Source organism: Balaenoptera borealis, assembly GCF_965194805.1.
Source record: "Balaenoptera borealis genome assembly, chromosome: 1".
NCBI lineage: Eukaryota > Metazoa > Chordata > Mammalia > Artiodactyla > Balaenopteridae > Balaenoptera > Balaenoptera borealis.
Genome location: NC_138860.1, coordinates 176,500,682 through 176,522,328, shown reverse-complemented (window position 1 = coordinate 176,522,328; position 21,647 = coordinate 176,500,682). Strand labels below are relative to the sequence as shown.

Genomic DNA, 21,647 nt, shown 5'->3' with positions numbered 1-21,647 from the left:
TGAAGTAAGTTGCCCAAGGTCACACAGCCAGGATGTGGTCCGACTCCCAAGGCCACTCTGTTAACCACTTGAGAAGCTCCCAGTCCAGTGGAAGAGACAGAGCTGTACTACTGGGTAGCAGTTACCAAGGGCAGGGACTGTATCTGACAACTTTCTGTCCCGGCGAGGTGCCTGCCACATAGCAGGTTCTCAATCAGTGTCTGTGGAATGAATAAGTGAATAAACAAACAAATGAATGAATGAAACTTAGAGCAATGTGCCAGGCTCTAATCATGGCATTAGTAGACAAATGGCAGGGGTTAGTGCCTAAATCACCTGAGTGACCGTGTCATTTCTCAGTGGATGTCATGGTCAGTTTTAAAGCTCACCTAAGACATGCGCTTTGCTGTCCATTCCTGTCTGTCACTACCCACTAATGGCCTTGTCGGTTATCCCTCCGATCTTAACCAGAGCCCTGTGCTGTCACTTCTGTCCTTGTAGAGCAGGAGGGAATCCGGGTGGCAGAGAGGGCCTGGTGCCAAGGAGACCATGCTCGACTCAAAGCTGGAAATGGAGACTTTGGCCCAGGCATCTGTTTGGCCCTGGGCAGTCACATCCTTCTCTGAGCCTCGCTTTCCTCATCGGCACGAGGGGGATAATAATCACACCCCATCACGGGCTGTTGTGAGGTGCACCCATGGCCACGCTTAGGAAACAGAAGCAGGTTGTTCTGGAAAGTTGCGATTCACAGGCTGATTTCAGGAGCAGGTGTGTCAGTCTTGAAGGTGGGAGCAGCAGGAGACCATGGGAGATACGAACAGCAGCCCGGTGCCCTGTCGGCCCCACAGTCCACCTCCCCCTACCGGACAGGGTGCCTGAACTGTCCGCATTTGATGAACTCCCGGGATGAAGGCCTGGTGTCTTCCAGGAGGGAGCCTGCTTTGGTGCACGCAGGTGCAGTGTACATTTTGACTCCCTGGCAAAGACGCATCCTTGGCCTCTCCCAGCGTGAGCTGAGTTCAGAGGGAACAAGACGCAGCTGGGGCAGAGGGCAGATGCCAGGAGCTGGGCAAGATCCGAGACCCTGAGCAAGGGTCCTACGGGGCCTTGGGGCAGCTCGGGGAGCCACGTGCCTGGGGCTGGGTGAGGGCAACAGGAGGACCCTAAAAATGGAGCAGGGAGCTGCCCGGAGCAGCTTTCTTCCCTTTCAACTTTCTGCCAAAGAGCAGCATGGCCACAGGCTCCACACGGCCCAGAGAGGAGGTGCTGCCAGCCCCCCGGGCACCTGTCCCAAAAGCCTAATTACGGGCTATCAATGGGCAGTCAGCTCGCTGATTGAGAGTCCTTGGGGAGAAGGCGCTGCTGAAACAGTGAAATACTCGGAAGGAAACACTGTTACTCCTTCGCAGAAGCAGAAGGCTCTCACCCTTCATGTTCATGCAGGGCTCTACGGGGCCCAGAAGAAACTGCTGGCAGGTCCTCATTAAATCCAACCTCCTCTCTCCACCCTCACTGTCACCGCCCTGTCCAGCCACCATCACGTCTGCCTGTTCAAATCACAGGCCATTTCACAGCCCTGCCGAACACCCTCCATGGGTTTCCCAACTCCTTTCTGTGTCCATGGGCCTGAGGCTCAGTCTCCCACTCTTTTCCCCCTGTTCACACCTCTCCGGCCACAAGGGCCTCTGCACTCACTCCTCAGACACACTAGGCTTCTTTATTCACTCCTGAGGAAGGGCCTTTGCACATGCTATTCCCTCTGCCCGGAATCCCCTTCCCTATGCTCTCCCCATAACCAACTCCTTCATGTCCTTCAGGTCTCAGCTCACATGTCACCTCCTCAGAGAAGCCCTCCCTGACCACCCCAGCTAGAGTTGTCCCCCCACTCAGCACCCTCCAGCACATCACCCTGTACTTATTTGATACCTGTTCATTATTCATATTCCTCATCTGATTGTAAGCTCTACAAGTAGGGACCTAGTTTGTCTTGTTTGCTGCTGTGTCCCCAGCAGCTAGAACAATGCCTGGCACATAGTAGGGCTTCGTGTCTGTTGAATGAATGATCCCTACTAGGAGGGATCTGTAATGCAAGCAACATTTCTAAGGTCATGCAGAGAGCAGGAAGCAGAGACCCAGGTCTGTCTAAGTCCCCACTGTGACGTCTGTGTTATTAAAACAGGGGTTATAATCCTTGTTTTACATACAAGAGAACAGAGACTCAGAGAGGCGTGCTTCTGTGCCTCAGCCAGGAAGAGTTGGGGCTGGGATTTGAACCCAGAGTGCTGCTTTCTCTACAGGGACAGGGCTGACAGGGGGCCTGGGCAGCTGGGAGGCTGGCCAGGCCAGGCAGCGGTCTGTAATGCAAGGGACTTTAGGGATGGACAGAGGCTGTTTGGTTTGGCAGCAGGGTCCAGGGTGCAGGGCACACCCCCAGACAGAGGAGACCACAGTAATAATAATATCTAATATTTATTGAGCACTTACTGCACATGTGGCAGTGTTCTAAGTGCTTTATGTATATTAACCATCGTTTCAACAACCTTAGGAGGGAGGTAGCATTATTATACCCATTTTGCAGATGACAGAACTAACCACAGAGATGTTATGTGACTTATCCGAGGTCACCCAGCTAGAAGTGGTCCATCTGGGTTAAGCTCGGGAGCTAACCACTACACTGTACTGCCTCTCTGAGAAGACAAAGCCGGGCAGGGCTTCAGAGCCCTCAGGTTCAGGAAGGGGCTCCAAGCCCAGCAGAGTAAACGAAGCCTGCAGCCTGGGGCCACCGGATTCTGATCCTCGGGACCGTGACTGATCCCAGGCCCTTGGGACTCTAAGTCTGGTCAGATCTGAAGTCTGAGTCCAACCTCGGTGCAAGATGCCCAGGCCCTGGAGCCAGGCATCGGGGGTGAGGTGGATCCCAGCTCTGCGATCCCCCTGCTGCGTGCTCTGGGACAGGACAATCGACCACTCTGAGCCTCACCTTCCTCAGCTGTGAAACAGGGCCAGGAGTTCATCAGGATGTTGTAATGGGAGGAGAGGAGATGACAGACATGAGCCAGGCTCCACCCAGCCTGGAGCCCGACCCCTTGATGAGCTAGCAGTGGGTGAGGGAAAGCACATGGCTTCCATCTCAGTTTAAATCCCTGCTCTGCCACTCACTGAATCAGTGATGTTTGGCAAGAGACTTACCCCTCTGCCTTATCCCCTGTAAATGAGGATAATTATAGTATAACTTGAGATTATATAAATTAATCCACATAAGGCACTTAAAATAGTACCTGGCCCAGAGTAAGCGCTAAGTGTGAGCTGTTATTTATCAGAAGATACAGATGTTAAAATAGTAGTTCTGGCCTCTCTTGTAACCAAGGAGACTCTCTCCAACTGGGTTGCCTTGAGGTCAGACAAAGTAAGTTAGGAAGCTATGCTCTCAAACCCTCACTTGGTGACAGCGTGGGCTTTCTCTGCAGGCTGCCCTTCCCGAGAAGTTGCCTCCCCTCTCTTCATCTCTAGTTTTCTCCAGGATTAGAGTCCTTCCCTCTGGGTGCTAGAACTAAGTGCTTGTCAAGTTTATGAGCTTTCAGAGCTGCTTTTAGTGACAACCAGGCCTCCCCATTTTTATAAGGACTGAGATAAGAGGAGAGTTTATGAGATTAGAGGGTTGTCGTCATCCTCTGCTTTGATGTCTGTCTCTCTCTCGGTTTCCTTCTCTTTTACAAAACCAAAGCACAAGCTGGGAACAGCAGCTCCAGGCCCCATAAACACACTGTTCAAATAAAGGAGACATTTAGAGGAAGGTCGAAGTGCCGTTTAAAGGTGTTCACTCTAAAATGACCGTGTCTGGGCAATTTGTCATGAAGTATACCGGCTGCTAGCCAAAGATCACTTGTTCTGCAAATCTTAATGTTGGCTCATAATTTTCAACTTTTGACCCGTTAAAATTGAAAAGGTGTGGGATTTTTGTAAGCTTTTGGGATAGGAGTGTTTTAAAGTAACTTTTAAGGAAGCCGTCTATCTTTGGGAAGGTTTGGGATCAGTTAGACTTGAAGGGCCCTAGTGAACAGGTTAGTATCCCCAGGTCCCTGCTCTGCCATGGGGGACTTTATGATCCAGGAATGTTCCAGTCCAGGGACTGAGCAGGCTTCTTCCTGATTCTCTGTGGGTTCACAGGCTGTCAAGCCGTAGGCAGAACTACTTGATCTGCATGCAGTGGGCACGGGGCATGGGTGGTAGGCTCACTGCTGTCCGCCCCTGCCTGCCTGTCCAATTTCATATCCTTTACCCCTGCACTCACAGGCTCAGGGTTCCAGCTGCAGGTCTCATATCTCCACACCTTTGCATGGGCTATTCCCTCTCTGCCCAGCATGCCCCTCTTTTCATTCTTTTGTCTTGTCCTTCTTTATCTTCCAAGACAGCTCAAGTGTATTACACCTCCAGGAAACAACAGTGTTAAGGTCCTCTCCTCTGGGCTCCCAGGCCCAGCACCTCCTCCCCCCGCCCCACGCGTCCCCTGGCACTGGTCACGCTGTTTGGAAACTGCCTATTTACTTGGACATCTTCCCCACCAGGCTGGGAGCCCATTGAATCTTGGGTTCCTGGGCCCAGCCCAGGTCCCAGCCTGGAAGAGGTGAGCCCATGAGATAGCTCGTCTTTGGACTCAGAGGTAGTGCTCCACTGCTCCCCTCCCAGCTCTGTTAGTGGCTGTGGGTGGATTAGTTAACCTCACAAAACCTTAACTGTCTTCTCTATAAATGGGAATGTCACTAGTACCTGCCTTATAGGATTGCTGTAAGAATTGTTGATGAATGTACACTCTACAGTATTAACTCTGAATTTTCCCTACAAGGTAAGTCCTACTGATAGACCCATTTTCCAGATGAGGACACTGAGGCACAAAGAAATTTAGGTAACCTGCCCAAAGTCAGTGGTAGAGCCAGGGTTCAAGGCCAGTTGGACCCTGACTCCAAAGCCTGTGCCCCTAACCACGGTGATGCACAGCCCCGCCCCCATAACGTCCATGAAGCCATCAGCCTGCCACATAATAGGTGCACAATAGATGGTATGAATGGTTGTTGTTAATAGCTCAGTTCATTTTTAATTATGGAAGAGGTGGAACTGGTTTCAGCAAAGGAGGAAAAGTTCAAGAACTAAGGAAAACAGAGATAAGATGGGTCAGAGTTGAGAAAGGGGAGTGGGTCAGCTGAGGCCAGAGCAGGAGGGCTGCAGTGCAAGGAGGCGAGGGCCTGGGCAGGAAGGTGGGAGGGAAGGACTGAGGGCACACGGTGACCATTTGAGCACTAGCACAGGACCACCACTGGCTTCCCTGCTTTTAGAGAATAAAAACCCAGACTCCATCAGTGACCACATACAGCCATTGTGACATAGCCCCAGGTCACCTTTCTTGTGTTGTGTCCCCACCTTTCTCCCACACAGCCCATGCTCCAGATACCCTGCCCTCCTCCTCACCCCTCCATGCCTTTGCACATACTGTTCATCTGCCTGGAAGGTCCTTCATCTCTTCTGGCCCTGACGGACTCCTACGCATCCTTTAATACCCAGTTCAACTGGCCCTTCCTCTGGAAAGTCTGCTTTGATATCCTAACTGATCATAATCACTCTCCCCTTCTAGACAGTGATCATCAAGGCCAGGGACTGTCTTATTCCACTCTGTGCCTAGTGCCCAACAGAGGGCTGGGCACAAGATCATTACTTAGAATGTTGGGCTTTTTTTACTGAATAAGTCTGTCCTTAATTGAGGGCAGGCCATGGTGAGACCACACACGTGATCTCAAATCCCCAGTATACAGGAGGGCTAGGACATGGAGGTAGAAGCTGAGCAAGGTTAAGGAGAGAACTCATTACTACCCAGAGATCCAGGCAAGGGAATGCTCCAGGCCAATTCAGGCTCCAGAACTCTGCTGTGTGCCTAGAAAATGCTGCCTGGAGAGTTTGAACCTGGGACTCTACTCCAAGCCCCACCAGCACCATCCAAAAGTGACTGCAGATAGAAAACCAGCTGGACGCCTGAGATATCCTGTCCACTATCACTCGATGGACCTCCTTAAAACGTGGAGCTCAAAACTGACCCTGCCTGAGCAGCAGGGAGGATGCTGGGCTGTCACTCTCCTTCTACTCTTATAGCCTAAGACCACATTGGCTTTTTCAGCAGCTTTTGGCTTATGGTCAACTCAAACCCCCAGATCTTTTTCACTGGGATGGCTGCCAAGCCACATCTTGTGCATTTGATTTATGGCTTGGGTTCGCTGAGGCTCACTCCTGCTCCCCAGAAGCCGACAGGAGAAGGGCAACGGTTTCTGTACCCCTAGGAGGGAGAGCGACTGCAGGCTCCCCAACCCAGGACCCTCAATGTGAATGTGGGCAAGCTCCCCTTCTCCCTGTTTGTGCTTCTTAATCCCTTCTCCTTGAGGCCCCAAACGCCGGGACCTCTTGAGTGGGGTTTTCATTAGCATCCAAGTCACAGGCCACCAGGGCTTGAGCAGAGCAGTCTTCTGGGTTACTGGGGGGAAGCAGTAGTTCTGGAAAGCACCCAGAAGGGCAGAGAGAGAGGGGCAGGTGTTGGAGGCCCAGGCTCCTGAACTGGGTGTCCATGTGTCCTGGGGAAGGCGGTTCATTGCTCTGAGCCTTATTTTCTCATCTGCAGAACAGGGGTGACATATCCTGACCTCATGGCATTCTTAGGACAAAAGTGCCCAGGCAGCAAGTGCCTTCGCAGACATAGTGGTGTCTGTCTGGGGTCAGAGACAGCTGGGGCCAAGCAAATGGTTGTCAGGCACCTGGTGATATCCTGCTCTTACCTCATTACATGGAGAGGAACCGAGGCCCTGAGCTTGTACCATCTTTGCAAATACTGTTCCCGCTCATTCTTCTCCTCAGGGATTGCCTTTTAAATGCTACCTTTCAGAAAGGCCTTTCCTGACCACACTCCCTAAGGTGACCCACTGTGGTCCTGCCTCAGCCCCCGCTGTCTCCTTCATGGCCATCGCAAATCGAGTAGAGTATTTGTGTTTGTCCACTGCTTCTTTCCCTCTGTTGCTCTCACTAGACCCTCAGCTCCATCAGGGCGGGGACTGCATCTTCCTCACTCACCACTGTCCCCTCCGGCCCCAGCACATGGTCGGGACACGGTGGAGCGTGGTCAGTGACCATCAGGGACTTCAAAGATGTTCCTTTGGACCCTGGCTGCAGACTCTGATTGTGTTCAGCAAGCTAGGGGATGCGTACAGAACCCAAAAGAGAAGCGCACGTATATTTCCCTCTGCCACGAACAAGGTCACTTCCCCTCCCGGGGCCTCAGTTTCCCCAGCTGTAAAATGAGAGACTGAACGAACTCCTTTCTCTCAAGTCCTTCAAGCTCTAAAAGACTCTTAAGTCGACACAGGAAGGGGGAGGAAATTACATTGAATTGTATTGCCTGTTGGGTTGAAAAAAACAACTTCTGCCAGGAAATCTCTCTTACTCTGTCACTTTCTCCACTGGCCTGGAAAACACAGCCCTGCACAGGCCCAGGCCTGCGAAGCCCACACCACAAAAGTTACAGGCCCCCTCCTGACCCGGGCCCGGGCAAAGGGGGCCCCTGAAAGGTGTATGGCAGCTGCTTCCCGGGGGGTCCTGGGGTTTGTTGCCTTAACCGAGCTCACAGAGCAGGTAAAAAATTCCAGACATGTGCTCCACTGACAGCTAATTGTGTCCTTTATTAATGACCATGGCTTTCTTGGGGCAGGTGGGAGGAGGGAGGAGCCCAGGGGGCTCCCTCAGGTGGAGCTGATGACCACGTTTCTGGATCCCACATAAGGGGAAGTGCTCCATGAGGTGACCCTGAAAATGCACGCCCCCCCCCAGCTGGAGAGGAGAGGGGGCTTTCCCAGGCTCCCCAAGCCCCAGTAGGGGCGGCTGGCGCCTACAAGATGATGCAGGAATTTTGGAATCTGGCGGCCCAGGTTCTAGGTCCTAAGCCAGCCTCTCAGAACACAACACCAAAGTCCAGTGGATGGCCTGAAGCAGGGATCCACAAGGGGGGCTATGGCCTGCAGGCAGCTTGGGAGATGCTCGCAGCTCCATCCGGCCGTCACCCCCCCTCATGGCATGAGGACCCAGCCTGACAGGCCCTTCCTCAGTGACCTACTACACCACCTGTCAATACAGCAGCCAGATGTGCCGGGGGACTCAGGCCTGCCCTGCCAGATGTGTCAAGCTCTCCGAACACATCCGGCTTCCCCTCGGGCACATCGTGATTACTATTTAACACTCGCTTTTCCAGCATGTGTGAGTCGTGAGGATTACAGGCTGGGAAGCTCCGCCATGTTGATCCAGCTTAAGGTCTGGGGGCCTGGAGCTCGTCAGTGGGGCTGTTTTCTCAAGGACCCAGTGAAGATCTTTACAAGTCCTGTTGCCGTGATAGCCTCGAGCTGGAGGGAGGGCCGTTGTGGAGCTTTATTTGTTCCCCATTTTCTCACTAGGATCCCATGTTAGCCTGGGGAGGAAGGTGGGGAGTACAACATTAACCCCAGTTATAGATGAGGGATATGAGGCTCAGAGAGGGATGTAGTGAAGAAGTAGCTCAGCTAGGACTTCAACCAGGCAAGGGAACCGCACATACAAAGGCCCTGAGGCTAGAGGAGGCCTGATATACTCCAGGACAGCCAGGAAGCTAGTGGGCTGCAGTGGGGTAGACAAGAGGGAGGCTTCTGGGAGGTGAGTTCAGAGAGGTAAAGGAGATACAATGACAACAAAAAGAATAAAATGCCTAGGGATAGATTTAACCAGAGAGGTAAAGGGGGGCTTTGTAGGCTATTGTTTTTTACTCCAGGTGAGGTGGGAGCTGTGGAAGGGCTTGGAGCAGAGGAGCAACACACCACTGATTCCTGTTCTCCAGGATCCCTCTGGCTGGTGTTTTGAGAGCAGGCTGCAGCCAGGGGAGAGTGGGGAGGTGGGAGGGCAAGGGCGAAAGCCAGGAAACCAGTCGGGAGGCTACTGCAGTGAGCTGACAGCTACTGCTCCTCTGCCCCTCTTTCTTCCCTTCCAGTCTGGGTATCAGGATTCCTGGGCTGCAGCCGCAGCTCCATCAGCCACTAACTTGCTGTGTGACCTTAGGCAAGTCACTGTCCCTGTCTGGGTCATGTATTCTGTAGTCATAAAATGAGGAGCTTGGACCAGAAGATCGTGAAGGTCCTTCTGACTCCCAGTGACCCAGACCCCACCTGCCTCTCCAGGCTTATCTCCCACCTCTCCCAGACTTGAACTTCATGCTTCAGCGACCCTGAACTATTTGTAGCTACACACACACACACACACACACACACACGCACCATACTACTTCAGGCCTCTGTGCCTTTGCACTGGCTGTCCCCTCTGCCTGCAGTGCCCTCTCCCACCGGCCACCCTGACTGTGGAGAGCCTGTGTTCTTCAGCAGCTCTCAAGCTCGCTGGCATCTCCTGCACAGCCTCTCCCTGACCCACCCCCGACACACACCCCCCACTCACCCCACCCCGCTTCCTCAGTGTTCCAGGGCACTTCCACAGGCCACGCTGTTCTTTAAGAGACAGTTGATGAAGTGGATGTGGACTCGGAACTGGCTTCAAATCCCAGCTGCATCTCTGGAGTTGCCTAATGTTTGTGAGCCTCTGTTTCCTCTGATAATTATACTTCCTACTCCCAGGGTCAAGGTGAGGATGCAGTAAAATTGCAAAGCATGTACGTAACCCAGCGCCTGGCACATGGTAACTGTCTGGAATCTGGGAAGCCAGATTCCAGCTGAAGAGAAAGGGCCGTCACGTGAACAGGGGTGGCGGCAGGGGGGTGGGCGTACCCTGGACAGTGTGGCCCCAGATCCCTGGAATAGCCCTGGTCAGGAGCCCAGGACGGCCTCCAGTGGCCCCAAGACCTGAGGGCATTCCTATCCCCCTCTCCGGTCACCAGCCTCTCCCTGCGCTCACCTCCTCCATCAGGGTCTGGTCAAAGCTGCCTGCCAGCAGCGCACCACACTTAGAAATGTCCTTAATTGCTTCACCATAGTGGGGAGTCACCCTGCAGGCAGATAATTAAAAAGTTCAGAGCTTGATTAATTGGGAGGAAATTGGAGGAATGGGGCTGCCTGCTGGGCGGGCGGGAGCTCTCAGCCCCCACCGTGAGGATGGCAGGAAGGGAGGTGGGCCAGAGCCGGGACTGGGGGCCTGACGTAGTATCCAGGGGCTGGCAAGCCGGGAGTAAATCGCCCTTAACCCACCGTCATGGCCGTGGGGTTCAGGGTCTGGCTCCCACAGGTGTCTGTGAGCTCGCCCCTCCACACCTTGGGGCCTTCTAGCCTGCTGCCGAATGAGGTGTTATAGAGGGCCCGCTCTGTGCCAGGCAGTGAACAGGACAGGCACGGGGGCTGCCCTCATGGAGCTCACACTTGGGCAGGTGGGATAGCGGGAGGTGGGGAGACAGACGTTAACCAAATGCCAAGAAGGACGAAGGGAGAATGCCTTGAGAGCCCGCTACTGGGGGCCCCGGATGAGCCCTGGAGCCTCTGACATGGTCCAGAGGCCTAGAACACAGTCTCCAGTCCGCACACAAGCTGGGTGACCTTAAGCACAAGATTCCACCTTTCTCAGACTCAGTCAGTCAGTCAACAAACACTTCCTGAGACCCCCTGTCCATCACCTCTCAGCCAGACCCGGGGGCTGAGAGGTGCCAGACACTATGGGCACCCATTGCCACCGGGCTCACGGCCTTGTGCGGGGGCAGACAGTCACACGTGTATAGTCACTCAGGAGCAGAGGCGAGGGGCTTCAGGAGCACAGAAGAGACGCCCTAAACCCAGCCCTGGTGAGGGTGGCATCCCAGGAGAAGGACCCAAAGGAGCTGGAGCTGAGATGTGAAGGGCGAAGAGGAGTTAGCCAGGCTGGAGCTGGGACCGCGTAGCAGGCAGAGGTGACACCGAGCACAGTCTGTTGGGGAGCCGGAAGCTGCCTCCTGTGACCCGAGCCCAGGGCACGGCTGGGAGGCTGTGGGAGCTGAGGCCGGCGAGGTGGACCGTGGCGGGGAGGCTGAAGCGGGCGGGACGCGCCACAGGCACAAGGGAGCCACTGAAGGGTCTTGAGCAGGGAGAGGACTTAGCAGACGGCCGTGTGGAGGCTGGCCTGGGGGAAGCCCTGGGTTCCCCTCTCAGGCAAAGAGGAGGCGTGTTAACACAGCTCCTGCCGCTGCCTTCTGACTTCTGTCGTCCTGCCAGCTGCTGGCAGGGATCCACAGAGCCCGGGTCCCAGTGGGGGCAAGTGGGGGGAGCCTGGGCATGTGGGGGAGGGGGACAGGATGACTGACATCCCCTGGGTGGTCCCAGTAGGAGCTGCCACAGCAGGGGGATGACCCTGAGGCACTTCCTGGACTTAACCTGGAAGGGCTGGTCAGGGAGGGGCCCCCTTCATCAAGCTGGAACATTGAGGGCCTCGGAGGCAATGTGAGAGCGTGGACTGTGGGGACACAGGCTCTGCCCCTATGTCTCTGAGTGACTTTGGACGAGGCACTTCCTTTCTGTGAGCCTCAGTTTCCTAATCTCTAAAATGGGGATAACACCTCCTACTGCACAGGGTGATCGTGAGGACTGATGAGGTTATGGGCTCTGGAAGCTCCTGGCCCAGCACCAGCAGGCACATGTAGACACACAGTGATCAGAAGCTCCTCTTTCCAGCCCAGGAGCTTGTCGCCTGCTTCCAGTGTGGCTTTGCCCCTGGCACAGATTAGCACCCCTGCCCAGCCTAGCTCGGGGGCACTGACTCCACTGGCTTAACTTCGGCAGCAAAAGCAGGAAGCGTGCAAAATGCAAAAGACACTTTGCATGAGGGAGACCCCAAAACCCCACCCACCCAGCCACAAGAACACCACAAGCTCAGCCCTGACAAACGCTCAGCATAAGCCCCTGAAAATACACAAATCAGTTCTTCCACAGCTCAAAGAGAGTGCAGGGCCCAGGGTTGGGTGCCTGAGCCTGTCCACAGCCAGAGTCCCAAGGCTGCAAGAGGCCACAGAGATGGTCCCAGCCACACCCAAAGTAGGCAGGAAGTGGCCTGGAGAGCAAGGGGCTGAGGGGGCAGCCGAGCCCTGGCCTCCCCCCTCTGGGCCTAGGACTCTTTTCTCTGTCCAAACTCCTTTCCCCGACCCACATCCAGAACCACCTGGAGATCCCAAGGCAGGAAAGTAAGCCAGCTGCCCTTCAAACCTGGCACTGCTGAGCCCAGGATCACTCCCTGTCCCCTCTGCCCACAGTGGCCACCAGTCAGCCCTGGTTGAAGACAGGTATGCCAGCCTCTTGCTCAGTTGTAGCCTCTAACAGGCAGGGCCTGGGCCTTTTGTCTGCATCACTCAGTGCCTAGTACACAATAGGGGCTTAATAAGCACCTCTTGAATAAATTCATAATTCACCATCTCCCCAACTGTACCCACACTCCTGAGGGCAGGGACTACTTCTTCTTTGTCTCTCTATCCCCAGGTCTTAGCACAGAGCAAGTGGTGGGCCAAGAAAGAATGTATATAATAAAAGCAAACACTTGCATAGCCCTTGATATGAACCAGGCAGGCTGGTTGCAAGGCTATTGCAAGTGCCTTCTCTGAATTAACTCGTGTAATCTTCCCAGCAAATATAAGAGCAGTGTCATCATTCCCCCCATTATATAGACAAGGAAGCCAAGGCACAGAGAGTTAGGTGACTTACCCATAGTCACACTGTTAGCAAGAGGCAGGCTTGGGATTCCGCCCTGGCAGCCAGCTCCACAGTTCATGCCCAGGTTCAATTTCACCAAGTTCTCAGGAGTGGGCACTAGACTGTGGTGAGCCTGCCTCTACTCAGAGCCGCAGACAGAGCCCTCTGGTCTACAGGACCCCCCAGGAAATAGAGAAACTCCTTGCCCACCCCGGAGGCCTGGCACACTGGGCCTGACAGCATCTGAGTCCACTGTGGCACCAGTCATTCTGGGGATTAATCCGGAGTCTCTGGGAGGCGAAGGGGGAGCACAGCCGCACGCCAGCCAAGGAGGCTCCGAGGATCACCCGGTGCCAATTAGCAGCCCCGCCGTGCCAGGCCCAGATGGAGCCCTGCCTCGGCCTGACTCATGGCTCATTCGGTCAATTATCACCTATCCCCGGAGCCCAGGGGGGAAGGCCAGGAGAAAATCTGTTTCCCCATAATCCTCTCTCCTCCTCCCGGCCGACTGCCATCCCTGCCTTCGGTTGCCTGGCTAAGGGCTCTGGGCGTCTGCAGAAGGCAGCTGCTGGTTGGCTGCTTTGGCTCCGAGCCCTGGGTTTGGGGCCCAGGCTTTGGCTCTACCTTGCTGAGTGACCCCAGCAAGCCCTGTCCCCTAAGTAGCCCTGACAAGATGGTCTCCACTTGTGTCTCCACTCAGCAACTTGATAATTTTGTGTCCTGGAACCACAAATACCTGGAGTCAAACCTCAATTCTGCCATTTAGTAGCTGCGTGACCTTGGGGCATTCACTTCACCCCCTCTGAGCCTCACTTTCATCATCTGTAAAATGGGGGTGATAATGGTACCTAATTCCGTGGGTGGTCATGTGGATTTAGTGAGAGAACCCATGTAAATCACTTGCACTGGGCTTGGCACCCGGAAAGCACATAATAAGTGGGAATTTTTATTGTCCTTGCATGCTGGGTGAGTAATAATACCTAACATTTATATAGCGCTTGCTGTATGTTCTAAGCACTTTATGTATGTTAACTTATCAAACCCACAGCTCCTGCCCTCAAGTTGCTCACTTTCCAGTTAGGAAGACAAACCTGCCTTCATTCGGCAAACTGAATTAACTGAGCACCTACTATGTGCCATACCCTGTACTAGGTGCTCGGGGTGTAGCGATTAAAGCCCCAGCCCCTACTTAAACCAGGGTTCACCAACTAGTGGGTGGTTACATATGGGTGAGGTCTAGTGGTGGGATGGGCTGTTTTTTGCTGGCTTGGCTCACAAGAGCTGACTCTGGGCATTTCTTCCCAAATCAGTGTTCAGTTATCTCAGATTGGTAGCTTGAAATTTGCCCTGATGGGAGCATTTTCACCATAGAAATTGGCAAACACAACAAATCAGGGCTTTCCCCCCACCCCACCCCCACCCCAGCCATTTACCAGCACACAGACGTCCATGGAGTCTGAGTTGTGTGCTGTACAGAGTGGAGGGCAGGCCTCCCAGAGGTGCACATGTCAGATTCACCAATCCAGCAGGGCAGGAGGAAGGGAGAGAAGGACATTCAGGCACAGAGAACAGTGCGTGTGCAGCCAGGGCATCCAGAGAACTGCCAACAGAAGAGAGAGGTGACAGATGGGGCTGAGAAGCATTCAGGAGGGTTGTCTGGGACTGAGGGCGTTTCTGGGATGCAGAACTTCCAGTTTGAAAACTGGGGACAACTTGGTCACCCTGGTGGACAGGCTCACGGGAGGACCCGTGGGGAGAACATTGAGAGGTGGAGAGGGATCTGAGCGTCAATGCAGCCTGGTGAAATTGACATGATAACAGCGGTAACAACCTGGCATTTACTTGGCCAAGTATTTTCTACCCCACTTTCTCATCTGATTCTCACAAAACCCTGTAAGGGGTATATTCGTTCACTCAGCAAATATATATTGAGCACCTGCTATGTTCCCACTACTCTGCCAGGAGCTAGGGAACCAATGAGAACCAGACAGACCCGGTTCTTCTTTTCCTCTCCAGGTACTTCCAGCGCAGGGTGAAGACAGATGGCACACAAGACAGATGTAATTGTTTTCTAATACAATTACAAATTGTGATGAGGCTCAACGAAGGAAACAGAGACTAAGACTGAGGGGAGTGGCAGGAAGGGGCAGGAAGACCCCAGAGCCACCCTTGCAGGGCTAGGTGTGTGCATTCATTCTAAGTAGGTGGGGAGCCCCTGGTGAGTTTGAGCTCTGATTCATTCTCATCAGATCAGTCCAGCCACTGCAGAGGATTGGCTGGGAGGCAGAGGTGGAGCAGGAGACCCATGCAGAGGCTCTCACTGCATCTCCACCACGCAGGTGTCATCAGCTACCTTCCCAGAGGAGGAGACTGAGTCTCAGAGAGGGCAGGAGACCTGTCTGAGCCCACACACCTGTCAGCGGTGCAGCCACCCAAGTCTGTGACTTCAGCTCTCATTGTTTTCTTACCACTTCCGTACAGGAGACTCAGGTGTAGGCAGGACGGGGTGCCTTCCCAGCTGAGAAGCTAGGAGCAGCGTGACCCCTGGGCCCCTTGGCAACATGGACGGGGGAGCTGCCCCGAACCCCTCTTTGTGGGAGAAGAAGTGGCTGATGGGAGCTGAGGCCCTGGCACACCCTCGTCACTCAGTACACCTGGGATCAGAATCCGCCTCTGCTGCTAAAGAGCCATGTGTGTGTCTGCTCCTCTCTGGACCTCAGTTGCCTCAAATGTCAAACAAGGTAGCTGACCTGGATACTCCCAGCTCCCCACTACACCCATCCATCACTCACTAGGTACCTGACATCATGTTCACGGTTTACAGTCCAGCCAGATAATTCCAGATTTGTAAGTAATTAAAATGGGCACCTCAACCCTTTGTGGGGGCTGAGGGAAGACTTCCTGGAAGGGCGTGTACCTTCACTGTCTTAAAGGGGTCTAGGAATTTGCCTGATGACAAAGGGAGGTCATTCCAGGTAATCAGGGCAGGAGAGACACAGGCCGGAGGTGTGTGTGTGAGCCTGGGGGGCACCGTATGTGGTTGACTGTGGAGCATCAGTCACAAGGCTTGGGGTGGTGGGCACTGAGAGGGGGCAGGTGCCAGCCTTGGGGTCCTGAGTACCCTGAGGAATTTAGGGAGCTCTTGTGGATTTTTCTTAAGTAGGAGTTTTATTGTGATATAACTCACATACCATACAATTCACCTATTTAAATTGTACAATTAAGTGATTTTTAGTATTTTCACAGAATTGTGTAACCATCACCACAGTCAACTTTAGAACATTTTCATCACCTCAGAAAGAAACCCCATACCCGTTAGCAGTCAGTCCCCATTCTCTGCTCTCCCCAGCCCCTGGCAACCACTAATCTACTTTCTGTCTCTATAGATGTGCCTAGTCTAGACATTTTCATATAAATGGAAGCGTACACTATGTGGCCTTTGTGTCTGGCTTCTTTCATGAAGCGCAGTGTTTTCAAGGTTCATCCATGTTGTAGCATGTATCAGTACTCCATTCCTTTTTATGACCGAATAATATTCCATTGTATACCATTGTGGATTTTTAAATGACACAGAAAGGTTTGTACTTTAGAAAGCTGGCCCCGGAGGGTGGGCGGGAGGAGGCCAGATGGCCATGAGAGGCTGAGGAGTGGGTGGGAGGAGCTTTCTGGATGCCCACAGGGGTGGGAGGGCCGCAAAGAAGAGCCAGGACTGGGCCCTGCTGAGGAGGAAAGACCTGGTAATTGATTTGCTGCAGGGGGTAAGGGGAAGGATGAGGCACCCGGGGTTCCTGGTGACCAGGTGGAAAGCGACACCACTTCTCAAGACAGAAGAGCGGGTTTTATGAAGCACAAAGATACAAAAGATACAGAAAGCATAGAATGCCCAGTGGGAGGGCCGAGGGGTGGCCGGGCAGTACACCTAGTGGAAAGGCTTCTGGAAGAGGCAGCCTGGGGAGTCAAAGAGGGGCCAAAACATGGCGATGGGAGAGGACAGCCGGGAAGGTGGTCCAGATGGAGGGGCTGGCACAGCGCGGAGGGGAGACTGGGCAGCCGCCCACCAGCCAGGCCCGCGGAACCGCCAGCAGATGGAAGAGGCATGCTAAGCTGGGCAGGCTCTCGCCCGAGAGGGAGCCAGGAGGATCCCAGTCTTGGGACCAGAACCTTCTGGCATCTATCAGGGTAGTCCTAGACCCTCACAGGATCCCTGTGTCCCCATTCTACAGCAGAAGAAACTGAGGCTCAGAGAGGTCAACCGCTCAACTAGAGCCAGGGCTGCAGCCTGCGTGTCTTAACTAGACAGTGCCGAGATGGTGGGCTGCCGCTTCGTCCAGCCAGCAGGGAGAGGTTGGTGCCTAAGAGGGAGGGCAGGCAGGAGGACTCCGGGGCTCCAGGGCCAGCACGGCAGAGTGCAGAGAGCCCTGGACAGGCGCCCGGAGCAGAAGCTGCCAATCCCTGCCCGGCACTCATGGACTGTTGGCTCAGTGCAAGTCTCCTAAAGGCAGAAGAGTGTGGTGGTTAGGGAAGTGGCCTCTGCAGTCCGACCACCCGGGATCAAATCCCAGCTCTGCCACCGTAAGCCCACATCCTCGGAAAGTTGCTTCACCTCTATGCTTTCTTTCCCCCATCAGAAAATGAGGGTGACAACATTACCTCTGTCATAGGGCTGGGTGAGGCATCGATGAGTTACTATGGGTTAAGTCCTTAGAACAGTGCCAGCATTTAGTAAGTACTCAATAAATGTCCATTTCATATTTACACTCTGAGCCCTGGTTTCTGTACAATGGATGCCCGAGGCACTCACTGCCATCCTCTTCTTTGGTGTCACCATAGCCTGGTTGGTTGCATCAAAGTACTGTCTTTTCCTTGTCTGGCGGCTCCTTAAGGACTGGGCTGAAGCCGAGATCTTCTCCGAGATCCTGGCAGGGCCTGGTCAGGGTGGCATCAGCCAGGGCTAGGAAGGTTGCCACCTTCTGGAAACTCCCTCCAAAAGGCAGGCAAAGTAGGGCCCCAGGGGGGTGGGGGATTCTGTTTTCTAGCACCCCAGGGGGAACTGTCCTTGGCTTATTTACTGAGACTCCCCTGAGATTGTAACTGCAACCCCTCCCTGACCCTGGGCCAGGCACTGTTCATCACATACAGTCCTCATGGCTACTCTATGGGGTAGATGCTCTCTTACCGATGAGAAAACTGTAGCTCAGAGAGGTTGAACTACCTTTCTGAGGTCACCCAGCAGACTGGTACTTGAACCAGATACAGTTTAATAATGCCAGGAATTGTTTAGGCAGTTTTGCCTGAATGAACCAATGTAATCCTCATAACAACTCTAGGAGGTAGATACTATTGTCCCCACTTTACAGATGAGGAATCAACTTAAGTGACTTGCTCAAGGCCAGATGGCAGGCACAGATTGCTAGGATGGGATTTGCTAGACAGCCTGCACACTAACCACCATTCCTCACTGCCTTTCCACTTATGTGATCCCCAAAGCCCAAGCTCCTTCCACTTCAGCAGGCAGCTTCAGGAAGTATTTATGGAGCGCCTGCTCAGTGCCAGGGCTATGCTAGGCACAGGGGAAGGAGCTGTGGTTCAGACAAGGCTCTGATCCTGGGGGAGCCGAGGGCATGGCCAAGAGATCCCCTTGATGAATAATTATGGCAGGGGGGTAAAGTACCCTGAACTCAAGTCATGTAAGACCGAGGAGGGCAGCGTCTCTGAGGCTGGAGCTGGTTGAGGAGTTGGGAGGAGGGCGAGTTGCTAAGACTTGGACTTGCAAGATAAGCTTGAAGACTGGGCCTGGAAAAATGATTTAGGGAAATCTGTGTGAGCCATTTACATGAGGAAACTAACGCTCAGAGAGGTGGAGTTGCTTGCCAAAGGTCACACAGCACATGAACATGGAATGCAGTCCAGGTGAGAGCCCCTGGCCTGTGGACAATTCAGCCACATTTCATCCCAAGGAGGAACTTGTCCATTGGAAAGCTCTTCCCTGTCCACCTCTCTCTTACCCCTTGCTTGATCCCCCACCTGAGGCACCACAACAGAGCTGAGATTATGAACCCCAGTAAGCAGACGAAGGCCAAGAAAGGGGCAGGGCCTATACCCCAGGCCTCCTGATTCCCAACCCAGGGCCAGGAGGAAGGGAAGGGTGGATTTGCACATAGACCCAAACAGGAGTGGTCACCCTAAGCCCTGAGCTTTAGAGCCTGAATCCAAATCCTGAGCATCCCCCAGAGCAGGGAAGAAGGCCAAAGCCCATGGGAGAGCCCAGATTGCTGAATGCCCACCAAGTGTAAATACTGCCCTCCCCAGGCTGTCCCTGGTACTGCAAGCCCTCTTTATTTCAATAAATTGATCAAACACCTGCTATAATAACAGGTCCTATTCACTGGGCACCTGTACTTTGCAAGACCTCATGCCATGTGCCTTACACACTTATGCCAAATGCTCACAATAGCCTGCAGAAATGGGTCTTAACATCATAGTTTTACTAATAATGAAACCAAGTCTCAGAATGGTTAAGCCACTTGTCTGGGCCGCACAGCTAGAAAAAGGCCAAAGCAGCAGACCCAGGTCTGTCTGCTTCCAAAGCCAGCATTCTTTCCTGCTCTACCACATCACCTCTCTACATGCCCCGTGCTGTGCTAGGACTTTTTTTTACTGTAATCATCGCAATCATCTGGAACCCAGGAATCTAGTTACAAGAATCAGAGCCCAGCCAGCCATTAGTAAACAACAAGACTGGGCCATGGGCACTGCCCCAGACCTCTGCAGAGCCTTCAGACTAAGTCAGGATTGGTCCCAGAAGCTGTAGCACAGCCAACCTGGAGTAGATAAAGGATGATTGCTAGGGGCACCAGCTGAACCCATAGATAGCTTCAGAGACAGGAAACCAGGTAGCCTGAAACCTTCTGGGCGCAGCTAGTACTGCCATGTTGGGTCCTGGAGACCCCCAAGAGCTTCAGGAGGTGGGGTTCCCCATCAGTGACACTGTGTGGCTGCTCTGTGATCCTGTGTTGCCACTCCGTGATGCTGCACTGTCCTTCCAAGCCTTGTGGCCTGAGTCCTCATATGGTTTCCCCAGTGACTCTCCTTGTCTTCTCTCCAGGTTGCCCATCCGGAACCTTCAAGGCCAACCAAGGGGATGAGGCCTGTACCCACTGTCCCATCAACAGCCGGACCACTTCAGAAGGGGCCACCAACTGCGTCTGCCGCAATGGCTACTACAGAGCAGACCTGGACCCCCTGGACATGCCCTGCACAAGTACGTTTAGGGCCCCAGAAGGGCGACGCGCCTGACCGAGTCCCGAGACCACCTGCTGAAAAGCTCAGAGTGAGGGTTGGGTGGCTCTCCGGCTGTAGTTTCCTAAGTGAGGAGCAGCCAATTACCTGGTGGGAGGGGAAATGGAAAACTGGCTGGAAAGGACCATCCTGGGGTAGTCATGCTGCCAACACGCAGACACCACAGAGCTGGCATCTGGCTCCTTATCCCCTTCTGCTAAGTCACATGGAGTATGAAGTCAAGGTCTTGAGTCACAAAGGGACAGAGAATGGGAAGTTGGCAGAAGAAGAACCAACACAGGTGGTGTCTGTGGTAGAAAAGGCTTCCTAGTGTTCTTTCCTGGCAGCAGCTGCCTGAATCACTAGCCAAGATTCTCCAAGAACAGGGTGACTATGAGGGCAATGTCACAACTCTGTATCAGACAGGAATGGCAGTCAGCTGCAAGTAGCAGAGAGCTGACCCCAGTGGCTTAAACCATAAGGATTTATTCTCTCACATAATAGAAACCCAAAGATAGGCAGCCCTGGGGGTAGTGTGGTAAATCCATGAACTTCCCTGACACCCAGCACTCTCTTCTCTTCCATCCATAGCATGTGGTTTCTACCCTTCAGGTCACATCATAGTCCAACATTGCTGCTGAAGCTCCAGCCATCACACACATTCTCAGCAGCAGAAAGTATGACAGGGACAAAAGGACATGCTACAGCTGTCTCTTTTCTTTAAAAAAAAAGTCCTAACCAGCAATTTCTGTATATCAGTGGCCAGCACTTAATCACAAGAGGCTGGGAAATATAGTCTTTAGCTGGACGTAGTTGCCACCCTGAATAAAATTGGGTTATAAGGAAAAAGGGGAAATAGATATTGGGTGGATATAATCCCCAACACAAAAAGACTGTCCCTAGCAAGGAACACCAAGGAGGGTGGAGTCCAGGGAGAAAGGTTTAAGCAGATGTGTGTACCAGGATGCGAGTTATATTCTAGAAGCCTGTCTGTTGGGTGGAGAGGAGAAAGGATTTGGAGGAAACCTTTTGGGAGGCTTAGGCTGGAGCCAGGGCAGTGGGCACAGAGGGATCTCTTGGGGAACGTACCCCCAGAGCCCGCAGTGACCGACACCTCTCCCCCTCCCCAGCCATCCCCTCCGCACCCCAGGCCGTGATCTCCAGTGTCAACGAGACCTCACTTATGCTAGAGTGGAGCCCGCCCCGGGACTCAGGAGGCCGTGAGGATCTTGTCTACAACATCATCTGCAAGAGCTGTGGCTCGGGCCGGGGCGCCTGCACCCGCTGTGGGGACAATGTGCAGTACGCACCCCGCCAGCTGGGCCTGACCGAGCCTCGCATTTACATCAGTGACCTGCTGGCCCACACCCAGTACACCTTTGAGATCCAGGCCGTGAATGGCGTCACCGACCAGAGCCCTTTCTCACCGCAGTTCGCCTCTGTGAACATCACCACCAACCAGGCAGGTAAGCACTTCAAATGCAAGCGCCCGGGGCAGCTCCGCGCCATGCTGAGCCAGATGGGTATCCTGCCAGCCCTTGTTAAAGACTCCTTCACATCTGTGGAGTGGTTTCCTCTTTTCCAAGGCTGTCCGTGTGATCCAGCCACCTGGGAGAGTAAGTGTTGCCTCTCCACTGTAGTGGCATATATAATAATTGCAGGCATTTGTTGAGCATGTGTTATTGAAGGTGAGAG

The 21,647-nt window shown here is 53.6% G+C and overlaps 1 protein-coding gene across 3 annotated transcripts in view; it reads left to right on the top strand.

Moving 5' to 3' along the window:
* EPHB2 (EPH receptor B2) overlaps nt 1–21,647 on the top strand; it is a 183,887-nt gene that overhangs the window by 121,675 nt on the left and 40,565 nt on the right. For all 3 annotated transcript variants that reach the window (XM_082372676.1, XM_082372674.1, XM_082372675.1), the window contains exons 4-5: nt 19,780–19,935; nt 21,083–21,418. In XM_082372676.1, coding sequence (XP_082228802.1) covers nt 19,780–19,935; nt 21,083–21,418 — 492 coding nt within the window. The remainder of the gene's footprint in view (nt 1–19,779; nt 19,936–21,082; nt 21,419–21,647) is intronic.